Source organism: Spodoptera frugiperda, chromosome 18, assembly GCF_023101765.2.
Source record: "Spodoptera frugiperda isolate SF20-4 chromosome 18, AGI-APGP_CSIRO_Sfru_2.0, whole genome shotgun sequence".
Lineage (NCBI taxonomy): Eukaryota > Metazoa > Arthropoda > Insecta > Lepidoptera > Noctuidae > Spodoptera > Spodoptera frugiperda.
Window position 1 is genome coordinate 7,218,001 of NC_064229.1, and position 15,382 is coordinate 7,233,382.

A 15,382-nucleotide genomic window follows, 5' to 3' on the forward strand; every position below is an offset into this window, starting at 1 on the left:
AAAATAAACTTTAATGTAAATGCCGCACGAAATGAATTGTTTTAAATGTTGTTTCGACTGTTTGTCTGGTTGATAGATCGGAAATAACGCTGTTAATTTTGAGGTTTTTGATTTTTTGCTTTGTAAATTAAGTGCCTACTAAGATATTAGATGTTCAAAATTCACAGCAATATTACAGAGTCTGCTACAAGTTCCTGGTGTGAACCTCTTATGGACTTAGGTAATACTTGATAAATTATTATTATTACGTCCCCAATTTCTTTCTCAAGTAATATCAGGATGTCCAATTGACCAATCAAAGAGCAAACCAATAATATTGAGCCAATATTTTTTAAAACCCATAGCTTGACTATAGCCAGACCATTATTCGGATCTCTCGCTCATACTTAGGCTAAGTGTGCAGGATAGTGACAATCGTGACAGTTTGCGCGTTTGTAATGGCCCAACTATGGTTAAAGTTTAGTATGCAACCTGCTTTAGTTTCCTACGAAGTTGCTAATTTTGTTTGAGATTTTATTGAAGTGATTCAATTCTGGTTTATGTGACTTGTTCTCATAATATTTTACTATTACATAAGATGAAACTAACCTAGAATGGCTAGCGTATCTGTAGTAATGTTTATATTAGGTAAATAGGATGATTAGAATGGACCTCTCAAGATTTGCTTAAAAAGATTTTTAAGTTTGACTAGATTACTTCTAGATTATGTGGGTTTCTGGATTTCTAACGTTATCATTAGGATCCGATCAAATAGCGTCACTGATACACAGACTGACGGACTCTTCAATTTGACGTTTTAAAAGAGCCTTATTAAGTGCATTAAAAATAAACTCTTTGACTTTGACTTTGGTCACTATAACCCAATTTTGCACCTGATGCGTGGCAGTAGGTTAAAAATAACAATCTGTTATTACGTAAGGGTGGGGGTACTTTAGATGTGCACCTCGAAGTACCCCTTTACGGCCATAAAGGGGTACCCTTTATGGCAAAAACATGGTGCAAATCAATCATCTTTCATTCTATCTTTATGTTAAGGCTACTTTTCCACCCGAGATGTGCTATGCTACGTTGCTGTGGATGTGTTTCGCTTCCAACAATCATATCATTATCCATTGCTACACATAGCTTAGCACAAGTAGAAACCGGTTTAATTAAGATATGTTTTTTTTTATATGGAAATATGCGTGCTATGGATGGTTTTCCTACTATCGATACATCGCATACTCAAGCTGCACATCTTCCTCGCACGGCTACATAGATTGGTATCGGTGGAAGCGGTCACATACTTTCACAGCTTAGCTATTACATTTTCGGACATGGAAGCTTCGGTAGGTTCCTGTTTCTGATTGGGCGGGAGGAAACGCCCGGGTGTCATCACTGCGAAGACCGCCCGGAGGACACGGTGGAACATACGCTTGCGGTCTGCCCTGCGTGGGCTGAGCACCGCCGTATCCTCAGGGATGTGGTCGGCGACGGCGCCCTCTCGCGTCCGGCACTGATACAAGCCATGGTGAGGAGCGAGGGGGACTGGGATGCCGTCTCCTCCTTCTGCGAAGCAGTCATGCTAGCTAAGGAGGAGGCGGGGCGCGTGAGAGAAAGAACCTCTTCACGCCCCAGCCGTCGCGAGAGACACTTCGGGCGTCGGGGATCGCGCGACGATCTCCGGCCACCGTAAGTGCGGGTCTGCGGACGACGAGCAAGGGTAGCTCGCCGCCCGACCAGAACCAGACCCGTGCGTGCGGCGCGTCGCGTTCTGCGCGCGCCTCAAAGAGCCATCAGACCACCACAGATGGGGCCCAGTAGGGCTGATGCCTAATCCGGAGCTGCGGACAACCTAGCGGGTTTACCGGGGCTCCGGTTTAAAGCAGGAGTAGGAACGGGGTGGTTTTTAGTCAGTAAGAGTCTGACACTCCCTCTCGCCTCGCCCAAGGCGGGAGAAGTCATTGGATGATTTTCCACCCGGTAAAAAAAAAAAAAAAAATAGCTATTACATTTTCGCAGCATAGCTACAAAGCACATCTTTGGTGGACAAGCAACCGAAACCTCATATTATTAAACTACTTTATCTTGGTATGTTATCGACATACGTACACGTTATTCACCTTAAATTTTCTCTATCAATGAGAAAGGTTGAACGGCTATTTCTCAAATGATCAAAACTGTTCACTCGCAGTAGCATCTCGAATATGATTTATAGTTATTAGGCTTGTTGTAATTGCTTTAGAAACGTTGATACGGCTCTCTCACACAATTACTTTATCAACCCGTATCACATTGTGCACGCCAATTCATTTCTATTAAAATTTTCTCGTCTTGTATTATGTAAACATAATTGTGAGTTGTTAATTAATAATTTATCTAAATTTTTTTTGCTTGTATATTACAGGTGATTAGAACGATATAATTAAAATTTACTTGGTTTCGCTTTTCACTTAGAAAGTCTTTAGGAAATTATTGTCCGAATACTCAAACGCTACTTAATTTTAACACGCTCTCAAAACTAGTTCTGTCGCTATCAATTCTTTATAAAATGACAGAGATAGCACGATATTTAAGTACAACTTAAATTTGAGTAGCATTTCAGTATTCTGGTGTATGTTTACCAATGCTTGGTGGTGGAAGTCTACTTGCTGGTATAATCATGATGATGATATGGACCAATAATATTTTTTAGATATTTTATAACTTAAAGTGCATTACATTTCTCCCTTTTTTTGAGGGAGGAAAATCATCCAATGATTTCTCTCGCCTTGGGCGAGGCGAGAGGGAGTGTCAGACTTTTACAGACTAAAAACCACCCTGTTCCTACTCCTGCTTTTAGAGCCGGAACCCCGGTAACTATAGGCAGTACGCATTGTCAAAATATTCTATAAAATGTGTCCTGTCCTTGTTCAAAACCAGCTAATTTATCAGTACTAATAAATGGGTTAAAAGGTTTCTACTATTCGATACAGATTTTTAAATTTTCACATATTTCTGAATCTATGTCTACGTTTGACAAAAGGAGGCTTCTCATACACCTGTCTAAACGTTCAATCCTTCATAGAATAAAATGTTTGATATTATGTTATAAAATCATCTAAATTAGTAATAGAAAATACAGTAGACGAATCCATTTAAATATTTAAAAAGCAATAACAATGTTTTACCAATACCTCTTGAGCGTGCTGTTGACTCACTCCCACGTATCAGACAAATTCTCTGAAACTGTACACTGGGTTTTAGCCACCAGCGATAGTTGACCTACGTTCAGAAGGCTGATAAAGGATTTCCAGTCACAACCACGAGGGGATAAGGATCAAGTTAGGTTGGTAGCAGACACCCACGCCGGCGCCAGTAATGATCTTATTTTTAATAAAAGTCCTGGGCTTTATCTGAAGCGTGTAAGGTCTATTACAATATAGTTTATATAAAAACGAGCTGTGTTGGTTTTGCTCACTTGAATTGTTGGCTTTATTACTTTATATTATACTTCGAATGTAAAGGGCAGGTTAACATACTAATATAGAAAAATGAAAGCGTAGTTCTGATATGTAGGTACTTTTAAATGTACAGCGTGTTGTGAAGCTGAATAGAATACTGCAATACTGGCTGTAGAGCGCTAGTATGGTGGCTATTTGTAATTAAGGTTATTTATAACTTGTCTTCCGGATGATAAGTCGTCAGTTGTTTTTTAAGAATGGATCTAAAAACGTTTAGTAAGTAAAATATGATTATCCGTCAAAAACATATTGAAAATGCAAAAATCACTAACGTTTCTCAAAATGACCAGTAACATGAGTTTTATAATAAATAATTTAATAAATTACACTCTCAATTCTTATATAAAGTCTATTTCTCCGAGGAAAAGCTTAAAATGTTCCATTTGAATGCAGTCTCCGACCACAAAGGAACCAGCAAACAGATGTGGGTCATTTCCGAGTGTACAACATCTTAAATGTATAAATGTGCTCTAGATGTTATATTTTAAAATGGTGCCTACAATAGGTAAGAATTAGGAGATTTCTTAATTCTTCAAAGAAATAATATTTTTATTTTAACATTGAACGCCGTGGTGGCCACTAGTGACCGACGTTAGCGGAGGATTTGCCTTCAACAGTTTTCTATTGGCAGTCAAAGACTTAATACTAGCTGACTCGGCAAACTTCGTACGGCTTCAAACATTTTTTTCTCACCTTTTAAACTTCACCTAAACTTCCATAAATAATTCAAGAATAAAATTCAGTCGTACTCGAGTTTTAGCAAGACTAACGAACAGTAATTGATTTTTATATATAGATATTATAGTCCCTACTGATGGAAACATGTTATGAATGTCTTAATACAGGTTGCTGCATCTGAGACATTCGAGGTGAATACTTTCATTTTAAAATTCCCAATAAAATATCTTAAGGTCCTGCTTAGTGCCAAGATAGGGTGTCAGCAGATGAAAAAGATCACATACAGATATAAAAAAAAAAAGATAGAATAGATAGTCCGTCAGTCTGTTTTTTAGTAAAGCTGTCCCAAAATGTAGATATCTATGGAGAAGAACGAGCAAGAAACTTCATATATCTTATTACATTATGTTACTAATAGCATGACTATAGCATATCACTGTCGCCCTTCAAGATACAATAAGCGTGACGTTATGATGACCAAGGCAATATTAGTACATCAAGAGAGTGTGTCACATTCTCTTGATTCTTAAAGAAAAGAAAAGATCGTAGATTTATAGGTGATCATTAATGGCCTACACGCTACCGGCAAAGTAAACTTCACGGTGCCTGATTCCATGGCCTCATTCAACTTTTCTACACATAATAATTTAAGAATAAAATCCTGAAATCATCAGTACTCAGTCTTGATAATGATTAGATTTCAGCCATGATTGTCCCACTGCAGGGCAAAGGCCTATCTGATAATAAAGGAGGGTTCCTTTTACTCCTTCCTAGCATTCTTCATTTTCTTTTTCTTTTATCTTTTACTTTCTTCAAAACAAAGACTAGAAAATTACGAAAACAATGCTCTAATTTCAATTATATTTGGTCATATATAATATACATAGATTAACATTATGAACGGTCGTGAAAGTGACCAACAGTAGAATGACTCAGTATGTGAGTAATCGCTTCTTGAAATCTTATGACGTGGCAAGTCTTTGGCGTCGCCTTGAAGTTAAGTCTGTCTATTCTAGGATTGTTGTTTGATATTTTAATAAATATATTCATTATGAAAAATATTTTACCCGAAATGAGAACCTTCTCCTTTTTGTGAAATCGGTTAAAGTGGGTGGTAATCTTGAAACATGTTCTTTGTCCATATTATGAGAATTTGAACCTTTAAATTCGAATGTGCATTTATATAGTATAGTTTTTATAACATCGTATCAGCAACAAGACGTCCACTGCTGCACATGAACCTAATTAATTACTTCCAGATTGACCAGTCAGAAAGCGACCTGCATTCAAAGACTCAGAGAATCTCCAGCCCTGATAACTATACAACGAACAATTTAACACTAAAGAACAATACTTTAGACGTATACGTATGTACAAATAAATGCATTCACTTTTAAATGTATTGATTTCCAAACTCATAAAAAAATATTTGATATTAATTCTTAATATGACCTTGCATACTCACATTACAAAGATATGAATTACATTTACATAATTACATATTAATACAATAAAAATGTAATTACATCCTGTGATATAATACGTTTACATAAAATAATGCGCAAAAAAATCTGTCTAGGTCACTATCACGTGAGTTTTACTAAAAACTTGGCAATGAAAGTAAATAACGACATTAATATTTTAATGTTTATATAATTAACGTTATTTAACAGATAGAGCTAAGTCACAGAATACTACAGACGCACCACTCCGCAAAACATCTAGTTGGAATAACGACTGTTTCTATTAAGCAACAAAGTCCAATTTAGCTCGCTCACGCGTTTAATACCTATCGTATAGCTTAAATGTGAGAGAGCCATGCTTCGGCACGATTGGGTCAGCTCGACCAAAGTTATACCACGGCCTCGCAGAAAACTGACGTGAAACAACGTTTGCGTTGTGTTTCATTATGTGAGTGAGGTTACCGGAGGCCCAATAACCCTTAAATTTCCTAACCCACAAAAGGCCGGTAACGCACTTGTAACGCATCTAGCATCGGGCGTCTTATGTAAAGCACTAAGCTAACCTCAAGTTCCCAGTAAATAGCTGCTCCTTTCAGTATAAAAATAAACGCTTAACCAACATTTTAAAAGACAAAATAGAACTTAATAGTTTAATAGGTTTAATAAATTTCCCCAGCACCGCTCCAATAGTTGCAACATCGCCAAAACTGTTACAAACTTGCCAAGAAACAGTTTCAAGCAAACTTGTAACTAGTTGCCGATTTCAAGTTATCCTTCTACACAAGGTGTAAAGTTTTCTCAGATATATCTCAAAATGTTTCTAGCCAGATGCTATTTCATCGAAATGGTTCTTTTTTAGAGAGGAAAATCATTCAATTACTTCTCCCGCCTTGGGCGAGGTGAGAGGGAGTGTCAAACTCTTACTGATTAAAAGCCACCCCGTTCCTATTCCTACTTTTCAAGCCGGAGCCCCGGTAAAACAGCTAGATGGTCCGCAGCTACTTGAAGGTGGTACTTCTAGTATATATGTATGAGAAATAGTTGGTTTTATCTTTAACATAGAAATGCAAACATGGGATAGAAAGGACGATAACAGCTGGAAAAAGAATAATTAATAAATATCGTATAAAGCTATTTTAAAAAATCTTTACTACTCATTGAAGCATCAATAAAATTAATTAACTACCATTTATATTATTATGATAAGAGCAAAACTAAGTAGGTACTTCAACTATTTACCTGTTATTTTATGTGTACTAGGAACTACGGGTATGTTGTTTTAGTATTTCAGGTACTTCAATATGATCGCATGATATTTACAAAATTCAATCTTATTCGAGGTATTAGCGGAAGTTTTGCTAAACATGTAGACAATAGAGCATGCTCTAGAGCCGATGGGTAAAATAAACACTTATTTGGTCACTTGCAGTGTGTCCTTCGACTGAACACGTTTAGCAGATTGGGTAATATGTCTTCCTGCAACGTTTTTGGTAAGGAACATTATTATATTTGTCTTTTAATAAATACCTTTTGTTTAAATTTTTATTAGATTTAAAGCGAGTTTATTACAGAAAAACTAGTACGCACTGTAACATTTGCATCATCTTAAATGAAAGTCATGCCCGCACATTAATTAAAAATTGAAGTGCAATTTAGTAACAACACTTGAAAACAAAGATAAAAAGGCTTTAAATTTCCGCAAAAATTAATTAAAAACTACAAAATACTTTTGCTGAACGTAACCGTGTTGTGAAAAGTTGGTACGTTTCTCACCGCACAGCGGGCAGATTGCCAAGCACCTAACATTTCAACATCTGTTCGCTTTTCGTGAGAGGATCGAAACTTTCGTATGCCTTGCGGGCGGTACAACCCTGTTATGTTATTCTATAGTCCTACCTTATGTAGGTAGTTTGATAACTGCCTACATGGGAACATAACGTATCATGTTATTCCACGAAGGTTTAAGTAGGAAGGAACATGTAACACCCACCTTTCACTAATTATTATTGTGTTTACTAAGAATCCCGTGTAGATTTCCTAAATGTCATGACAGACATTTAATGATTGTAAAATTGTAGAATCAAAAGATTCAATAAGTTTTTGCCCATTAGCATTCCACCCACAAGTTCAGTGGTCGAGCTCGCCGCGACTCGACCAAAAATATAGTCAAATACATACTAAGTAGTCACTACTTTTTTAAAAGGGGAAAATCATCCAATAACTTCTTCTCCTGGGCGAGGCGAGAGGGAGTATCAGACTCTGAACTTACTGACTAAAAACCAATCCGTTCCTACTCCTGCTTGTCGAGCCGGAGCCCCGGTAAACCCGCTAGGTAGTACACAGCTCGAGTAGTCGCTACTAATGATTATAAAAATGGTGTATTGATATTTTTTACAGTTAGGATGGTTTAATTACAGCAAAAAATTATTAAATGAAAGATTATTCCGAGACTTAAGGATCAATTTTCTATGATCAGTTGTTTGGTCTTTAGTTAAGTCAGGATTTATTGAATTATGGTTTTTAATGCAATTAATTTAGTTTCCATTTTCAGTGTTGTGTATAGTATATTCCATAATACTCATGGTAGAGGCTCATGGGCCTCCAAAGGAGAGAGATAATGAAGACATTGCGATGGGGCGGAAGGTAAAAAAAGTAATTTGTGACATTACTTCTTCCTTTTTTACTAACCTATTTAAATAGTATAAGATTTTACTAACAATTTTCTTTTAGTGAACAAATGTATAACCGAAATATCATTTATAAAGCAGGTTAGTTAGTTCTCTGACTGATATATTTTGACAAAGTTACAAGCCAGGGAACAAAACGTTTTACAACTTATTTGTAAGTAGGTATCTATTCAATTTTTCCATGTCTTTTACACTTTCATAAAACCGAATTTTCTTTTCATCGATGTTATTTCAGAGTGACCTCTATTAAAAACTTTATTATTACATTAATATGAAACCTTTACCTGAAATTTCTTTGTAGCTTACCGTCGTACTCAGAGTCATTTAATGGTTACTCCACCCAGTCCTTAACAATTGTTTTCGAAACAAAATTGTTACTAAGGAGCAGTTCAAGTAGTCATTAAATGTCTCTGAGTGCGGCAATTAGGTACATAAAATAATGTGGGGTTATACTTATATCCCAGTACATTGTATGTATACTGTCAACCATTATTTCAATTCCAACAGAAGCATATGTTCATAAACGGCTATCAGAAACTGGTACAAGTGAGAACCACGAGTCGTTACAGTTTGGCACGCCGCCATGACACCCGCCATGTTCGAACATTATTTAGTGATCGTATCTGTGTTTACATATACATACATCCTAGTAGTCCACATATTTGGGTAGTTTCCTAGGTCAAAAAAAAAATATTTTGACATTTATACAGTACCTATAATAAAATATCCCAAAATAATCGTACTTTGATTCATTAATTAATTTTTCAAGCAAATTTTAGAAAAGTAAGTAGGCTTATTTGACGTAAAAAAAATATGACATCATAAGTAGCGATCGCCTACAAAATTCATAGAAAAGTAACGTTTTTAACATTTCGATAAAAGTATTGAATTAGGCTAGTAGGAAACTACCTTATTGTATACAATAGCGAGATTTTAATAAAGCAGTAATAGAGTAGGTAGTCGGACCCGGGTACGTCCTAAAACTGCGACCAGCCACCGAGGAATGGGCAGCAGCATTCTCAAAATTTATCGGTGACCTAACTGCGATCCCCAAGCCGCCTGCCAAGCGTGGGGATTATGGCAACCCCCCCCCCTTTCACTATGAGCGACAACAAAATTACACGGCCCCCAGTCCCCGGCAGCTCCGCTATTCCTGATCTAGGTAGCGGATCAGGTAACGGCGGAGCAGGGGTGCTAAGAATCCCCGGCAGAGAAAGCGCTACCACCCCCGACGAACTTTGGCCCTGGCAGCGCACAACATCCGCACACTGCGGACTGATGAGAAGATTGTCGAGCTGGAGGAAGAATTGAGCAAAATGCGGTGGGACATCTTGGGACTATCTGAAATCCGAAGAGAGGGTCAGGATACGATAATCCTAGATTCCGGCAACTTGCTCTTCTTCCGGGAAGGAGACCGTAAATCCCAGGGTGGTGTCGGATTTCTCGTCCGCAAGTCTCTCGTCAACAACGTGTGTGAGGTCGACAGTGTGTCGAACAGGGTAGCGTACCTTATACTCAGAATATCTAACCGGTATTCGCTGAAGGTCATACAGGTATATGCGCCGACCTCGACACATTGTGACGACGAAGTAGAGGCTCTGTATGAGGAAATTTCAAAAGCCATACACTCCTCCGAAACACACTTCACCGTTGTGATGGGGGATTTCAATGCAAAGGTGGGCACACGGAATAGCGATGAGTTGAGAATAGGGCCATTTGGATATGGGCAGCGAAACCATCGGGGCCAGCGGCTGGTCGACTTTATGGAGAGGAGAGACTCTATTTGATGAACTCCTTCTTCCAGAAGCGACCGGCCAAGAAGTGGACATGGATAAGCCCTGATGGTTCTACCAAAAATGAGATCGACTTCATCATGGCGACCGAAAGACGTATATTCAGTGATGTCTCTGTGATAGCGAAGGTGAAAACCGGTAGCGATCACCGTATTGTCAGGGGCACACTGAACATCAATGTAAAACTAGAGCGGTCACGCCTGGTGAAGTCCACGCTCCGCCCTGGACGTGCCCAGATCCAAAACCCCGAGCAGTTCCAACTCCAACTGCAAAATCGCTTCCAGTGTCTAGCTGATTGTGGAAACGTGGACGAGATAAATAATGGGTTGGTGGAAACTGTCCGAGCAGTGGGGTCAGACTTCTTCAAGACCCCCGCCGAAACAGGCCCCAAAAGCTCTCCGACGGAACCTTAAAACTTCTTAAGGATCGTAGCGAGATGAGGCTGCAGTCTTCAGACGATATGTCTGAATACGGCAAGCTCAATAGACGAATCTCGAAATACATGCGACGTGACCTGCGGGCCTATAACGCCGCAAGAGTCAGAGACTTAATTGAGCGAAACAAGGGCTCAAAAGTCTTCGCAAAGAATTCGTCTGTTGGGCAAAGCCAAATGACGAGGCTGAAGACCGAGGATGGCAGCGTCATCTCGTCGAAGTCCGAGATCCTCGGAGAGCTCGAGAGGTTTTACGGACAGTTATACACCTCAACACGGCAACCCATCGTCGGTACAGCTCGGGACCCAAGAGCTAAACTGACGCGGCACTACACTGAGGATATCCCAGACATCAGCCTGTACGAGATTAGGATGGCTCTCAAACAGCTTAAAAACAACAAGGCGCCGGGCGATGACGGAATCACGTCGGAACTTCTGCGAGCGGGTGGAAAACCGATACTTTTAGTCCTCCAGAAGCTATTCAATTCCGTCATACTCGAGGGAACCACGCCGGTAGCATGGCAACGGAGTGTGGTGGTTCTGTTCTTTAAAAAAGGCGACAACTGTCTGCTAAAGAACTACAGACCTATCTCACTTCTGAGCCATGTGTATAAGCTGTTTTCGAGGGTCATCACGAACCGTCTCGAACGCAGGCTTGATGACTTCCAGCCTCCCGAACAAGCCGGATTCCGAAAAGGTTTCAGTACCATAGACCACATTCATACGCTGCGGCAGATTATACAGAAGACCGAGGAGTATAACTTGCCACTATGCTTGGCGTTTGTGGACTATGAGAAAGCCTTCGATTCAATCGAAACCTGGGCGGTGCTGCAGTCTCTCCAGCGGTGCCACATCGACTATAGATACATCGAGGTTTTGAAGTGTTTGTATAACAACGCCACCATGCGCATCCGACTCCAGGAAGAGACTACGAGGCCAATCCAGTTGCGGAAGGGCGTGAGACAGGGAGACGTTATATCTCCGAAACTGTTCACGAACGCACTGGAGGACGTTTTTAAGCTCTTGGACTGGAGCGGACGCGGCATCAACATTAATGGCGAATACATCACTCATCTCCGTTTCGCCGATGACATAGTCGTAATGGCAGAGTCGCTGGAAGAGCTGAACACCATGCTCAGCGACCTCAATACCGTTTCCCAACAGGTGGGCCTTAAAATGAACATGGACAAGACGAAAATCATGTCAAATGTCCATGTTGCACCTATACCGGTTGTCGTTGGGAACGATATACTCGAAGTTGTAGACCACTACACATACCTGGGTCAGATCATCCAGCTAGGTAGGTCCAACTTCGAGAAAGAGGTCGCTCGAAGAATCCAACTCGGATGGGCAGCATTTGGGAAGTTGCATGAAGTCTTCTCGTCAAAAATCCCGCAGTGTCTGAAGACCAGGATGTACAACCAGTGTGTGTTGCCAGTGATGACGTACGGTACCGAGACATGGTCCCTAACTGCTGGCCTTTTAGAAAGGCTCAGAGTCGCCCAGCGCGCGATGGAGAGAGCTATGCTCGGAGTATCTTTGCGCGACAAAATCCGAAATATGGAAATTCGCCAAAGAACAAGAGTTACAGACATAGCTCTCAAAATATGCAGGCTGAAGTGGCAATGGGCAGGCCACGTCGCTCGGAGGACTGATGGCCGCTGGGCCAGGAAGGTGACTGAGTGGCGACCGCGGACCGGAAGACGCAGCGTGGGCAGACCTCCCACTAGGTGGACCGACGACATCGTCAGAGTGGCGGGGAGCCAGTGGATGCAGGTGGCGGCTTGTCGTTCTACGTGGAGGACCAAGGGGGAGGCCTTTGTTCAGCAGTGGACGTCTCTCGGCTGATGATGATGATGATGATGATGAGAGTAGGTAACCAATATCGTGGTTCTTTTCTTGTGCCTTCGGCTTCTCGTGCATGAGAGTAAGGGTTCGAAACCTACCAACGGCAAGTGATAATGTGACTTTTTCCGATTTATATGTACTTTCTAAGATTATTTAGACACCACTGTCAAACGGTGAAGGAAAACGCCGTGAGGAAACCCGGGCTTATAATTTCTAATTTGAAATTTGAAATCACCAACCCGCATTGAGCAAGCGTGGTTGGTGGAGCAAATGATTTTGACTTTGACTGTGGTGATTAATGCTCAAACCTCTTCCATGCTAGAAGAGGCTTTAGTCAACAGTGGCCACTAATAGGATAATAGGCTAGTTTCCTACTAGTTAAATTAAATGCTTTTTTCGAAACGTCAAAAACGATATTTTCTATGAACTTTGTATGAAATACTCGATTGTAACGTCCTCAGATTTTTACGTCAAATAGCAGACCCATTCTATAAAATGAGCTAGAATAAATCGAATATTAATTAGTTTATCAAAATTTATGAATGAGAGTGTGATTATTTTTGAATATATTATTGTATTGAAAAGTTGTAATAATTTATTTTTGACCGAGGATACTACCCAATTTATTATGGTTGGACTTTCATATTGATTTATTCCAGCCTGTCGTCTTGTAATATGTGTTGTCGTAGATGGGCGCCAAGTGGTGCAGTATGGCGAAGGTGTGCAACCACGACCGCGTTCCAATCTGCGGCCTGAGCCACGCCGGAGACATCATGGGGTTCAGGGATCTCTGTGACATGTTCGACTATAACTGCATCAGGAGGAGAAGTTAGTATCGTGTCTATTTTATATTTAGATTGTTGACATTGATCGTTACAAGCCTTAAGTCTAACAGTACCATTAGTACGAGTTAGCTTTACGTTTAAAGTAATCGAAACGAAAGCGCGTTCGGCGTTCTGGTTGGTTGATTTTTCGCCGGCCAGCAAACTCATACTAACTCATACTCAGTTAGTTACATAATGGGTAAAAATTTCTACAAGAAATGGCTACAGAGAGCTTTAATAGAGAGATGTGTGAGAAGAATTTTGCTGTATTTTCTTATCCACCCTCCTCCCTGAAGTAAAACCTCAATTCAATCCATATATATTTAAAAGTAGATAAATGGATCTTCACATTGATTGACACTCGATTACCAGTGATGTTTAAAACTCACGTGTTTCAGGAACCTTTAAATTCTCCCCCACTTAGAATTATTATAGGTTGTAAAAAAAGAGGCATTTGTTACTTTTAACCGACTTCAAAAAGGGAGATTCTCAGTTTAACCTTTATATCTTAAAAAAAACGATGACAAAAATATTTACAACTTACAGAGAAAAATTAAGGTCTGGAATGGCGTAATTTTTCTCCGCAAATACGGGTAAAACCGCTGGTCGAAGCTGAAGTGGTATAATTAGTAAAACTAAAAAAAAAACTGACCATTTATTATTTTCTTCCCAGATTACAAGCAGACGCCATGCCCCGACGACCGCACCCAGCTGACCGTCTCCCGCCGACCCACCAACAGCTATTACGATGATTAAACTAACTATGTAGTTAAATAACCCATTCATTGAATATTCCATTTGCTATTATTTTTAGACAATATTTAGACAATTTATTCTTTAGATTTTAAATAAATGTGTATCACTATTGTTTTGCTTGTTTCATTTTGTTGCTTGCACTTGGACTTTCTCCTGTATCATGGGTGTGTTTACAAACATAGAATTTAACACAGTATTTCGGCATACGCACGTAACTATTTGACGAGGAACTTGACTAATTTCAAGCCATTCGTCGAGTTCCTCGTCAAATAGTTACTTGAGTAAGCCAAAAAACATAATATTTAATTTAGTATGTCTCACGAAAGTTTTAATGTAAACATACAAATTCACGTATACATAACACCCAGACCAAAAACAACCATTTGTGGATTACACAAAGAGTTGATCCACTACATTCATTGATTGTCAAGAAGCGAAATGTAAAAGTAATTTACATTTAAATGTCAGTTCTCTTAGACAGAACATAGAAACTGTTTTCCCCTGACAATTACATGCCTCAGAATAGAACCTAGACGTTCCACGTGCCAACACCATTTATTTACTTTTTACACGTTCCAGCTTTACACGTGTCTGTATAGTTGATCTTCTTTAAGGGATGTTATTTATAAAGTATAAAATAATTTTGAATTGTCTAGAATAAAATTATATTCGATGTTGTGTTTAATTCCACTCCTAATATAATTTGGTAATGTTACGTACCCAGTAGTACTGCCTACCTAAATGATAAAAGGCGTGACGTTGCATACGACACCAGTAAAAAATGGGCGCTTTGTAAGTGTGGAGTCTTAATACAAATATATACAAACATACATTAATTATTAAGTAAGTTTTGAAACGAATCACAGACAACATAGTTTTTGAGGTCATATATTTGGGTTTTTAAATATGATGTTTGAGTTAATAGGCTCACTTTCAACAATGCATCAACTGGGATTGAAAAGTACATTCCTTTAGTAGAAACTCAAGGTGTACCACATAGCACATTCTGTGAAAATAACGATGATAAGTTTAAGCAATCGCCGCCGATCATGGGCACTTGAAACACCAGAGGCGTTACAAGTGCGTTGCCGGCGTTTTGGGGTTAGGAATTTAAGGGTTATTGGGGAATCGGGGATTGGGAAGATTGGAAAGGGGAGATTGGGCTTCCGGTAACTTCACTCGAACAACGAAACACAACTCAAGAGTTGTATCACGTCAGTTTTCTGTGAGGCCGTGGTATCACTCCGATTGAGCCGACCCATTCGTGCCGAAGCATGACTCTCCCAAACTTAAAGTTAGTACTACGATATTTTACGAAATGATGCATTAAGCAACTTTGAAGATTACAACTTGACATTAAAGTTTAAAATAGACTTTATAATGTCAACGTATTCTAGATGCAACCGTTGCATTATTTA

General features: G+C 39.5%; 1 protein-coding gene across 2 annotated transcripts; it reads left to right on the top strand.

The window, feature by feature from the left end:
• Window positions 1-7,052: 7,052 nt before the first annotated feature.
• On the top strand, window positions 7,053-14,008 carry LOC118278120 (uncharacterized). 2 transcript variants are annotated; one of them, XM_035597197.2, is made up of 4 exons: window positions 7,053-7,113; window positions 8,175-8,275; window positions 13,074-13,212; window positions 13,882-14,008. In XM_035597197.2, the coding sequence occupies exons 1-4, from the start codon at window positions 7,092-7,094 to the stop codon at window positions 13,962-13,964; spliced, it is 345 nt and encodes a 114-aa protein (XP_035453090.1). In that variant the 5' UTR covers window positions 7,053-7,091; the 3' UTR covers window positions 13,965-14,008. The 2 variants fall into 2 exon arrangements, with proteins under 2 accessions (XP_035453090.1, XP_035453091.1); XM_035597198.2 differs by having other exon boundaries at window positions 8,175-8,266.
• Window positions 14,009-15,382: the final 1,374 nt, after the last annotated feature.

Excerpts from the sequence above, each read along its gene's own strand:
- LOC118278120 (XM_035597197.2), top strand. The coding sequence starts at position 7,092 with ATGTCTTCCTGCAACGTTTTTG. Across the intron at positions 7,114-8,174 it reads GTCTTCCTGCAACGTTTTTG|TGTTGTGTATAGTATATTCC; the intron begins GTAAGGAACATT and ends TTCCATTTTCAG. Across the intron at positions 13,213-13,881 it reads TAACTGCATCAGGAGGAGAA|ATTACAAGCAGACGCCATGC; the intron begins GTTAGTATCGTG and ends TTTTCTTCCCAG.